General features: G+C 38.3%; 2 protein-coding genes across 7 annotated transcripts in view; both read right to left on the reverse strand.

Moving 5' to 3' along the window:
* The window catches only part of LOC126641129 (BTB/POZ domain-containing protein KCTD5), a 31,550-nt gene extending 30,385 nt beyond the window's left edge, over positions 1-1,165 (reverse strand). For both annotated transcript variants that reach the window (XM_050317523.1, XM_050317521.1), the window contains exon 1: positions 822-1,165. In XM_050317523.1, the coding sequence (XP_050173480.1) occupies positions 822-1,055 (234 nt within the window). In that variant the 5' untranslated portion in view covers positions 1,056-1,165. The remainder of the gene's footprint in view (positions 1-821) is intronic.
* A 69-nt stretch (positions 1,166-1,234) lies between these two features.
* Positions 1,235-12,371, reverse strand: part of PDPK1 (3-phosphoinositide dependent protein kinase 1) — a 30,910-nt gene continuing 19,773 nt past the window's right edge. For all 5 annotated transcript variants that reach the window (XM_050317513.1, XM_050317515.1, XM_050317512.1 and 2 more), the window contains 7 exons: positions 11,384-11,452; positions 10,806-10,902; positions 9,452-9,625; positions 8,864-9,081; positions 8,156-8,213; positions 7,107-7,259; positions 1,235-6,513 (listed from right to left, as the gene is read on the reverse strand). In XM_050317513.1, the coding sequence (XP_050173470.1) occupies positions 6,406-6,513; positions 7,107-7,259; positions 8,156-8,213; positions 8,864-9,081; positions 9,452-9,625; positions 10,806-10,902; positions 11,384-11,452 (877 nt within the window). In that variant the 3' untranslated portion in view covers positions 1,235-6,405. The remainder of the gene's footprint in view (positions 6,514-7,106; positions 7,260-8,155; positions 8,214-8,863; positions 9,082-9,451; positions 9,626-10,805; positions 10,903-11,383; positions 11,453-12,371) is intronic.

Consider the following 12,371-nt stretch of genomic DNA (forward strand, 5'->3'; position numbering starts at 1 on the left):
ATTCAAGGGTTATAAGGTGTCCTTTCTTTTCATTAAGAGTACTGTACTGGAAAACCCTTTTTGTTCATGTTGCTCCAAAATCATTTCCAGAGCCAGTACTATATACAAATACTTTATATTTGTTACCACATACCACACAATAGATAATATCTTAATAACTCTTCTTTCCCTACTAAAAATGAGTCAGAATGAATATTGAAATATTCAGTATCACCCACCATTTGCAATCTATGCAGAATATGTAATGTTTTTCTCAGACTGCTGAAAGAGAGAATGCTATGCCCAAGTGAGAGGTTATTATCAAAAGTACTTTGATCGGGTTCTTGAAATTGAACAAGAGAGTGATGACAGTGCAAAAATAACAAGATGTTAATGCACGTAGATATTCCATTAAAATGCTAAAACTAAACCCCATCAAACAACATAAAAAATCACACAAATGTATGAACAATCCTGTGCTCTCTGTTGTATTTATGACCAATTAGTGTTATTCACAAACCTAACGGTTTCACATGGCATCAGCCCACCTTACACTTCAGCTCCCCTGAAGCTCACGGACTCGTTAAATTGCACCCCTCAGAAACTGCCCTCGCGGCGGTAGAGCCGCTCCCACCGCCCCTCACGGCAGCGCCGGGCCCAGCGCTGCCTCCACTCCGGCGGCCGCCCGACGGGACACACTGCGGGGACAGGGGAGCGGGCCCGGGGCGAGGACAGGGGAGCGGGCCCGGGGCGAGGACAGGGGAGCGAGCCCGGGGCGAGGACAGGGGAGCGGGCCCGCAACGGGGACAGGGGAGAGGGCCCACAGCGGGGCCCGCGCTCACCTTGTCCGAGTCCAGGTCGGGATCGGCCTGGCAGAGGCGGAAGAGGAAGGACTTGGGGTCCCTGCAGAGCGTCTGCCGAGTGGTCAGGAAGCAGGTGCCCCCCACGTTGAGCCGCACCCACTTGCCGGGCCCCGCGCCGGGCGGCGGCGCGGAGCTGCAGCGGCGGCAGGGCCCGCCCGTGCCGAGGCCGCCAGCCACGGGCACCGGGAACTCGCAGTGGTTCTCCGCCGCCATCCTCGCCGCCGCCGGAAGGGGCCGCCCCACCGGCCCGGCCCCGGGCGCACCGCCCCCCGGAAGCGCCCGGTGCAGCCGCTCCCTGCCCTCTCTCTTCGGGGAGAAACCCCGGCGCGGCCTCCGAGCCCCGAGTCCACCCCTCTTCCCACCTCGACCCACCGGAACGAAGAGGCGGAGGCTGCGCAGGACCCTACATGCCTTTATTACAGACTACCAAGCATAAGTGAAATCCGTCATCCAGTCACTAACTACACATCTACAGCACAGAGATCTTCGAGAGGAGAATAAACAGTCATTAAATTATGAGATATGATTAAATCATCGACCGATAGAAAATTTATATAATAAAGCCAGAAAAGAGGTGTAAAATATAGTTTACAATAATTATTCACATTCAAGGCTGTACATCAATACATACAACACCATGGCCCCGAACATGAATTCAATCCAAATAATTCATATATTAGAATTTAAATAACACAGACTGAACTAGAGGCCAACAAGAGCCAGCAAATAACCTTATAAGAATAAAAATACAAAAGTGTGTATCTTATATCATTGCATTATTTGCTTCTGTTTTCACAAGTTCTTGGAAGAGGGGAGATTGTATTGTTGTTTGTTGAGAGGGGCTGGGGTTTTTTTGTTTGGTTGTTTTTGTGGGGTTTTTTTGTTGGTTTTTGGTGTGTTTTTTGGTTGTTTTTTTTAAATCTGTAAGTCACAGTTACAGCTATAAACCAGGTAGAGCATATTACACATGTAACTGACCAACCTGAAAAAAAGCTAGCATACATCTATCAAAACTGAGTATGGTTCCTGATTCCAATTTTTTTCTCTTTTGTCAGATATAGTAACTTTAAATTCTGTTACAATTTCTAACTTTTGCCACATCCAATCAGAGTTAGTACATGGTCACAGGAAGCTTTGTCAAATAGCAACCATCTACCTTCAGTGCCCTGCTGACAGACAGACTTCATTCTCAGGACCAGTGACAGGGCTCAAGGGAATGGCCTGAAGCTGAGTCAGTGGAGGTTTAGGTTGGGTATCAGGAAAAGGTTCTTCCCCTAGAGGGTGGTAGGGCACTGAACAAGCTCCCCAGAGCAGTGGTCACAGCACCAAGGGTGACAGAGCTCACTGAGTGTTTGGACAATGTTGCCAGGGAGAGGGTGGGATTACTAGGATGTTGGGCAGGGCCAGGGGATGGATTGATGATTCTTCTGAGTCCCTTCCAACTAGGATATTATGTTCTAAAACCAGGTTACTGGGTGCTTAAGGACCTCTCCAACTGTTTATTGTATAAAAGTCATATTTCTTCTACAAAAGACGAAACATTCTTAAATTATCAGTCTTAAAAGAAAACATGCCATTTTGGGTCACAGAACTACTTGTTTGTAAGCTCACTTGATCAACTGATGGACAATCTGCATCACGAAGCTTTGCAGGAGTATTTCCATTTGATTAATAAAATATTTGCACAAAGTAGACCAGGTATTCAGCAAAATTTCATATATAAATACCACACCTATTTGTGTAATTTACTAGTAGAAGTGATCAGAATCCACAGGCCACATCTTTAGGCAACTATTAATAGACAAGTCCTCTCCTCAGTAAGGTGTTGAAATCGAACGTTTTGTCCACAGGCCAAATGAAGTAATTTTCTTGACTTCACTAAATCATTCAAAAGGAAATGTACATGTGGGAAATTCTCATGATTCTTCAAAGTTCCCAGCACAAATTGTAATGATATCAAGCACATTAAATTAAGAATCTTGAACTATGAAAACTGATTAGAATCATCACATCTTTGTTTCAATCAACAGTTATTTCCAGGACCATATATAGCAGATACTTCACAACTAAAAGATGTCAGAGGGAGAAAAGTGGAGCACAGTACAGATACTTTGATGTTTTTAGCATCTAAGTGCTTAGCAAATGGAATTGTTATAGGTCATATCAGTCTGCTCACAATGCCTCAACATCACAGCTGAAGCAAGTCTTTCTTTAATGTAAAGCCTTTACAAAACTGGATTTTTAAGGCCAATGGTAATAAACTACTTTCTCCAATTTATTGAAGTAGTTTTAAACTTCCTGAAGCTGGGCTGGATGCTGAATAAAACAGTGTTATTCAAAAGTCCTTTCTAGTAGTAATAGATGTATGACTTCTGTGAAGTAGTATTTCATCCTTTCTTAAGCTCCACAATACAGAAAACTCATGCAATAGACACCTTTCTGGTGTTTAAATCCCCAGCAATCAAAAATTATACTACTCCTGACCAGATTCTTCATAAATAATTGGCAATTGTTCAAATTGCAAAAGATAGAATGAATCAATAGATTGGATTTTCAACAGGTTTGCAGTCAGGAAGAATCTTAAGAGTCGTCTTCTAAGAGTGATTAACACCTCTTTTTTTTATGCTTTGAAAACCTTGGATTAAAAGCAGAAAAATCACCTGGCTTATCTGCAGCTCTGAAGAATCTCCTGTGTACATTTCATTCCATGAACTTTCATGAACCATAGGAGTGATCTTCAGGACAAAGAATTGAACCTACCCCAGGTATAAGCATTTAAAATGGGAACCAGCCCATCATAGTATGCAGCACCTGTCAATACACATTTAAGTGGACAAACTGGTAAAACATACCTGAACCCACAATTGCTTTGTGTTGCCTCACTCTGTTCTTCTGCCACCTTTCAAAACCAGAGATTTCACTTACAGTACAAGAAATACAAAGACCTCTCCCAGAAAAGTTCTAGATCCTTCTCAAAAAAGCAACAGCTAAGTAAGACTGGATTAGGAACACTGAAGCTCTAAGTGGAGGGATGACTGTTGTGAGATGCTCACTTTTCTAATGACAGCATTGTCAGTTAAAAAAAGGGATACCAGAATGCAGACATTAGCCTTCTTGACAGCTTCCTACTACCAAGATCTGGTTGGCTGAAAGCTTTTGCTGGGCAGGAGAGAAGTCTACTGAGAGAGGATTTTCAAGGTGTGAAAAAGCATAGTAATTACTTTGTTATGGCAAAATGATTAAAACTCTACATATTACAGAAAACATGGTTAAGCATAGTTAGATTTCCACCTAGTGAACAAACCAATGGAGATCATTTTGCCGGACTTTTATGGGAGGCCAAGGTTTGTCACACTGCACAGCAGTGGCACCGTGAAACTCCATTATTGTCAAACTCTCCTGTATAAAGTCGGGAATACGTCTACATCTCTATACCAAAGCCTAAATCCAAAAGTGGTAGAGTTGCCTCCAGTGGACACAATATATGGCTGGAATTTGACAGCCAGAGAACAAATGGATAGCATTGCAACAAACTTAAAATACCTGTCATCTTGGTTAGAATGGCAAATATAGCTTAATACAGACATAGATCAGAGGTGCACTGTGCTATTCAAATTTGAGTGACAAGGAGAGTAATTTGTATGTGATTAAATTTGTCATGATGCAAAGGGACTGCTATTCTCTCTTCCTCATCTCAGCCATTTACAGGACACCTTTACGCCCTTAACACCAGGCACTGTAAGCCAGGGATTTACTTCTCTCAGGTCTGAGGACGTGGTGGGAGATACAGAAGACTACAAGAATGCTCTTCCTCCAAAAGAAAAAGGCAACTGCATTGTCTCTTTTTTAAAGAGTGAAAGATACCGGAAAAGCTGAACTGCCATCAAGTTCAACCACAGTTTTCAAGAGATCAATAATGTATCTCCTTCACCCTGTACAAGAAAATATTCGACATGCATGTGTTTTCAGAGAAATCCTGATAAGCCACTGCCTTTAAAATACTGCAACCCATGAGTTTTTTCAACATTGTAGTGAAATTTTTCTTTGGTGGAAGGAAAAGCATATCACAGTATGACAACTCCAAATTCAAAGAGATGGTATGGGTAGAAAGTGGATAAATAGGTGTGATGTTTATACTGCTTTTTAAACAAAGGAAAAATGCCTTTGTCCAGACCTTGGTCATTCCTCTCTGCAAGGTTCAGGAACACAAGCACGCTGAAAATACCATTATGGGAGTTGGTTTTAGCACACAAAGTTGTGTCTTTGCAACACTATGAGAAATGTTTGACCACAAGAAAGCCTTAATGTAAAGAGGATAAAGGAAATCGATATGAAAAATATTTTCATTTTATAGATATGCTTTAGTACCATGTATTTTCCCCTTTGTACGAATATTTTCTTTTTATTTTCTAACCAAATTACTTTATTATCTAATATTTCAATTGTTTGCATTTTTTTCTAGAGTTCCTGAATATTTGGCCAAGGACCAAAAATAGCATTATTTGCCATCTCATTATACAATGAGACAAAAAAAGTCAAGTAATGAATTGTACAAAGCTTTCACACTTCCTTCTCTACCCAGGTAAATAGGTTGGCCCCACTAAAATGCACAACACATGCACACCCTGGAAAGAAAGCTTCTAACTCTCATCTGCTGAAAAGGTGAAAAACTATTTACTACTTCAACAGTAACCTTTTCCCCCCATACTAACTAGCTTCTTTTTTAGTTAGCATTAGTTAAAAGCAAGCTGGTAAGTTTATCGTCCCTTGATTAAACACACATATCATTCAAATTAAAATTTAAATTGAATGTTTAAAATCTTATATGCTTCAGAAGCCAACATTTCAATTTAGGAAACTTTCAGTGCCATGTTCAGCATTTTACTCTCTCAAAACCTTTATCTTTGGAGCCTGTCTGCCAGACACATACATCTGATTCATTCACGTAATTACTAAAGTACCACGTAAATCCTGCAACCAGAACTATATTAGGGATTACACAAGGGTGCAACTGACCTGCCTACAAATGCCATATACCAATAAGCTGGGGGACTGTGAGGAAAGGAAGAGAAAACAAAGAGGTGGTGCTTAGGAGAGGCATATAAAAGCTCCCTGATGAAATATAGTTTAATGATAATCTGAGAGTCACAGAAAACTCCAGCCCCATGAAATGCAAGGCTGGTACATGATTCGGTGTGTGTGCGTGTGGATTGGTTTTAACTCATCTTAAGTGAAGCTGGTAATGCAAGGTCTATCCACTAGTCTGCAGCAGAAACTGAGCTGAAGTGCACAAAAGCAAGATCTTCACTGCAATGATATGCATGTGGAAGCCTCAAAATAAGCACAAAGAGCGAGCAAAGCAACCCTGAATTCCATTAGGTTTTTGCTTTTCTTCCTTTTTTTTTTTTTCCTTTTTTAAAAAAAAAAAAAAAAAAAAGAGAACATTTCAAACATATGCTTCCCCTTGAGATGGTAATAGGTGGGTTGAAAAGATTCCTCTGATCGGCTGCACACGGAGTTCTAGCAGCAAGTAGGGAAACTGGGAAATTTTGGATGAGCTTTACTATTTTGCAGCATTCTGGTGGTATCTGTTCCGCCAAACTTCATGTATCTTTTTGCACCATTTATGAGCATTCCCACTTGGGTCCATCAGGTAATATGTCCTGTTTGGCTATAAGTGAACAATATTTTAATGATTACTCCAAACACAGTTTAACCAAAAAGACAATTATTCTGCACCTACCAATAAAATAATTATTCAGAATTAGTTCATAAAATTTCTAGAAGTTAAACTGAATTACAGCTATATAATATTATATATCACTGAATAACCATACATCTGGCACATTGTTAAGCAGTCAATATATTGTTGGTATATTCCTCATAATTCACTACATATAAAGAGGGCTAAATTTTCAAAGTCCTTCTTAAAGCTTCCTTAAAATCCCCAAATCCACATATAGTTTATTTAAATAACAATAAAAATACAGTTGTATTTTTGCAATAATGTGTATGTCAGGGTGGGGTTTTGTGTGGGTTTTTTCTAATTATTATTATTTGATTTTTTGGGGGGGGGGTTGGTTTTGTGCTCTTTTTTGGGTTGGTTGGTTTTGTTCAGGATTTTGTTTTGGTTTAAATTAAGACTATCAACCCTTGTATTTAAGTAATTATATTTTCTCCAGAAAAATCTATTTGATAACAACATATAATAGCTGCCCAAGGACCTTAGTGCATTTTACAAAGAAATCCAAGAAAGAAACTTACCGTATGAACAAAAAACGTCTTAAAATTCTTGGCTTCTGGCCGCAACTCTAATGACCATGGAATTTCTCCTTTTAGAACTTTATTGACAGGATCCACATAATACAAGTGGGGCCCTTCTGTGAGCAGCAATTGGCGCCGACGTGCAAACAATCCCTAGTGAGAAAAGAAGCAGCAGCAATACAAAACCAGGCATGAAATAAATATAAATGTGCAGATCTGTGAATTGAACAACAGAGGTAGAATAAAACCAGCTCAGTGATAAGAGAGTATGTTTGGACTTGGGGGACTTCAATTTTCCATTTACTTTACCTATTTGACCTCACTCCTTTTTTAGGGGGTTGCAGTGCCTTCCTACTATGTGGCAAAACACAAGTACTATTTCAGGAAAACATCTTCAAATTCTAGTAAAACATAAAATACCTAGCTGTACATAGTGAAGCAAAATCTATTCAAAGATTCCAGCACAGAAACCAACAGTTGTGCTTTTGTACAAACAAGCAGGTACTAACTTAGTTGAAAGAGAACCTTCTTTCCTGGAAAGTTGATGCAGACTATCCTTGCTCACCTGTACAATATTAAAAGTTAATACTTAAAGCTGTTCCAATGCCACCTCTGCCCCTCTCAGAATAAAGGCACTAAGTCAGATCCAGGAAAAACACCACAGTTAAGAACAACATGAGCTTGTATTTAATTTTTTTGGTATTTGTGGCTCAAACCACATTCAGACACGCATCAAGACAAAGTGTTTAGTGGGCTATATCAGATTGGGAAGAGGAGGGGGAGCAAAAACTCATTTACTACAATCTCAAAATGAAAGCATCATTAGCAGCTTTACTTTTAGCTTTTCCAAGAAACCAAAAGCACATCATAAAATTAGGAAAAAACAATCTACTGACAAGAAAACACAGAAGTTCTAAAAGTAGACAATTTGCCACTTATAAATAAGTTCAACAAGTAAGCTTTAAAACAGATTCCTTATTTATGCTGCAACTGCACAAAAAATGTGACAGCTGAATCTTGTTATAGAAAATTTAAAAAAAAACCCTTACCTTTCTTTTGTCCACTGGACCCATTTTCAGGATTAAGTTATTTTCTACAAACTGATGCCTTAAAAAAAGAAAAATAACTATTACTCCAGAAGTAATTCTTTCATAGGAACAGTTATTATTAATATCAAGCAGTTTTCCATGTCACTCCCTAGAGTCTCCTTTTCCACCAAAGAGTCCTGAGCAACTTTACTAGATGAGTTTTGTACTCTTCCTCATTCCAGGCCAAGGAGTTCTTTCTAATTCCTGACAGGGGTAGAGAAAAAAATTTTTAAAAATCACAATCACACATGAGAAACTTCTCTAAACCATGCAAAGAAATGCTATCAGTTACATAGTCTGGAGATATTTTGGTTAGATGTCAACAGAATATTACACGCATAAAAACCCAACAACTTTTAGCATCAGTAAGAAAGGAGGAACTTTTTCTAGTTCTAGGACTGCAGAGCAAAGACTCCTCAGCACTGGATAATGTCATTCTGCCTATCTTATAAACACGCTCCATGCCATCTTCTAGATCTGGTACATTTTAGAAATATAGTATTAGGGTTTTGCTGCTATTGCTTTAAAAACAGAAGTCAAGAAAAATGTAGTTGCTAATTGTTTGAACGTACTAAGATTGACAAATATTAATTTAAATCAAAATCACTTCTTTTTCAAGATTCTTTATTGCTGTGCAAGTAACAGACAAGCGACATTTAAAGATCCTACCAAGGATTTCCACCAGCTTGTTTTGCCAGAAGTAACCTCTTCTCATCTTCAGAAAACTGTAAGTCCAGCTCAAAGGAATTGTTGTCAAGATCATGAATATACTGTTCAATATTTCCTCCTGATGTCTGTGGTGTACTTGTCTCTGGGACAGACAGTGAATGGGAAGAGGCAGAACTAGAAACTTGCATGCAACCAAACTGACTCAGGAGATTGTCGTACTAAAGGAGGAAACAAAACAAAGTAATCAAATGTTTTGCATTAAACTTTGGTTTTTAATTAAAGCATATTTTTGTTTATTTTGCTTTTGGGCAAAAAGTCTATTCTCTATAGATGAACAGGCACTTATGCAAAAAAGTATGACTGATCAAAAGGAAGCCAACCAGCATTTTTTTAAAACACTTGCTCTTATAACAAAAAAATGCTGACTTAAAATTTTACTCAGCAATTTTATATTAGATTAATTATTAAAGTCTTCATTAAAACATAACTAATCAGTAGTTTCAGTAAAAATATTTAATATTCAATAATTATGCCTTAATGAAAGTCTCAGGCAGCATCAGAGCTGAATATATGTACAGAAAAACATACATTTCCGTAACAGTCTTCATCATCCTCTGACATAGCAGGTAAATACGCTGTAAGTTTAGGAGGTGTCTGAAGATGTAGGTTCTCCCACACAATGGATTCGAAGAAGGGATGAGCCTTAAGAGGTCCATATCCTCCCATTTCTTCACAACCTAATCTGTTGGTAGCATCTAGAACCTGAGCAAACCAAAATTAAGTTACCCTGCATAAAATAATGACAAGGGGCAAGCACCATTCACATTTGCACAGCAGCATGTGAAAACTTAAAACCAGTTGGTCTCACTGTCCTAAGCACATCTATCAATAATACAAGGAGACTGCTTATAATAAAAGATGTTATTTGTCAGCATGTCATGTCAGCAACATTTTGTATTAAACCAGCTCACAGATCTAAGGGAAGGAGCACTTCTTTCGGTCCATACAATTTTTTGGCTTTGATTTTTCATAAAGACAGAAGCAAACATACAGAGAAGGCCTGAAGGAACGTCTCATTTAAATGTAGTCCACCATCACATTCTAGTGATGCAAGAGCCTGTGGATGCTGTAGTTAGTGTCAAATATCAACCTCTCAAGCATCCTAAAATGACGCAGTTCTCAGGATGTTAATATAACCTGGACTTCACCATTCAGCAGGCACTTGCTTGGCCATAGCGCTGGCCTTGGACACAGGAATGAACTGCTACGCCCTTTAGGTTGTACCCATCATCATCTACAAAGATAAGCATTTCCTCCTCACCCCCTGCTAATATGCTAGACTATTGAATTTGAAAAAGCTTATACCACTCAAGATGTTCTCTGCCTATTCACTTTAGTGTCATGCCTATGATCTGACTCATGGGATAGAATTACTTTCTCTTCCTCCTTGCCAAACCTCCATATGAACAGTAATTCTTAGGCTGATACAATCGAGATGTGTTAAAAGTGCATGCTAATGCCAAGGTAAGTGGACTTACTTATTGTAATGAATATATCTGCCTGTGATGTATGGAAAACTGTTTTCAACTAAATGATCCATTATACAGCTCAAAAAGAATTAATCTGAGAACCATATAAACTTGAGTATTTGCATCTTAATGTCTATGTGTAATGCACAGTGTCTAGAATCACTTGCTTCCATTCAGAGACATTCCCTATCCACATTTTAGAATTCAGATTTTAAAAAAATAATAATTGAAATTCAATGCTGTTTAATAACAGATATTGATTTCTCAAGACACCCCCCTACAGTCAATAATGCTCACAGCCCTTCTTACAATAAGGTTTGCAATAGAGTGCATACAAATTTCCAGAAATGTTTCTGAATATAAGCTGAATGTTTCCAGTGTCATCAAGTGATTTAACAGCAGCAAATATTTACCAATAGCTTCTCAACAAGGTCTTTTGCCTTGGGAAAAAATTTTTCTGGAAAGTCATATTCCAACTTTATTATCTTCTGGAATATAAGATATTCATTTCTGCAAAAGAGAAAAATATTGACTCTTCTTATTAGTTTTCCATGGTTCTTTCACCTTAGCCTGCATAACTCGGACAAATATTAAACAGAAAACCTACAAGTTAAGTCATATTCCCATAAATCTTCCCAGAAGAAGGAGTACAAGTATCTATAATCCTGTAAACACCAGGTACTTGAGCAATAACAAGAAAAGTTCAAATGATGCGGAGATGCCTTATACCCTCTTCACAAATAAAGTTATCTCTATGGTACAAATTACATGTGAAATTCTAGGATAACTTAAGGAATGTCTCTCAGGAACTCTAGTTATAGCTGTCTAAGCAACTTCAAGACATCAAAAAGAACAAATAATAGCAGGTATGACATTAACACCAACATTGCGTCACGAAAAGTTGTACTTCAGAACTGGCAGTAAGGTAAAAATCAAAATCGAGTCACTGTATTTATGATCCACGTGTAAAGAATTAGCTTAAATCTCTTACCCGGCTCTAAATGGAGGCAATCCAGCTACAAGTTGATATATTATACATCCCAGAGCCCAGAGGTCAGAGCTTCAAAAGAAAGAGGAAGAAACATAAAGCATCTTTCCATAACAGAAGTCTTTAAACTGTAATTTAAAAAGAAAAATTCTTAACCTTCTGCTACTTAAAACATAGCACAAACCCAGCGGACAAACTTGCTCTGTATAATTTCCGTACTATTCTGACTTCAGCCCTTGACAGAAGATTAGGTTAGCAACACAACTTTGTTTAAGAAAAAAACTATACAGTAACAATCCCACAACAACTGACTACAAGGACACATGCAAGACAATTGAATTCTCAGGCAAAATAATGGGTATATGAGTCTGAAAACTGATTTATCCACTATGACAATTCAAAGATGCATCCAAATTAATGCAATATATGCCCCATCCAGAGAATTAAAATCCTCTCCTCCAAGTATTTTATACAAAAACAAAACAAAACAACAAAAAAACAAACAAACAAAAAAACCCAACACAAAAACCCAACCAACCAACCAACCAAAAAAACCAACAAAAAAACCACAGAACAAAACAATACAGCTTTTTCACTTGAAGCTCTTCTTAAGACACAAACAAAAAGGCAGACTATACGGTATGTGGGTGAGGGAAGTTAAGTTTTAGTGTGTTGGCCTGAAATAGCACTTTAAACTTACTGTACTTCAAGGTAAGCTATACACAGATTTGATAAAAGTTTCAAAATCCTCATGGAAGACTAAAATACTACCAAAGACTCAAAACTACTCAAATTACAGATGAGGCATTATGCAATTTCTAAATGGAGATGATAACCTGATGAAGTCTTTCCATCAGCCAAAACAGTTAAAACCTCTCTACTGTAAGCAAAATGTGGAAAGTCTGATGGTATTTCTATCATTTCAAGAAATGCCAGCAAAAATTACTAGAGTTATTCCTATAAGAGATCTTTTTTACCCCTATGGCTTTTG

The sequence above is a fragment of the Myiozetetes cayanensis genome, unplaced genomic scaffold (genome assembly GCF_022539395.1).
Source record: "Myiozetetes cayanensis isolate MyiCay16 unplaced genomic scaffold, myiCay2020 scf20-37, whole genome shotgun sequence".
NCBI lineage: Eukaryota > Metazoa > Chordata > Aves > Passeriformes > Tyrannidae > Myiozetetes > Myiozetetes cayanensis.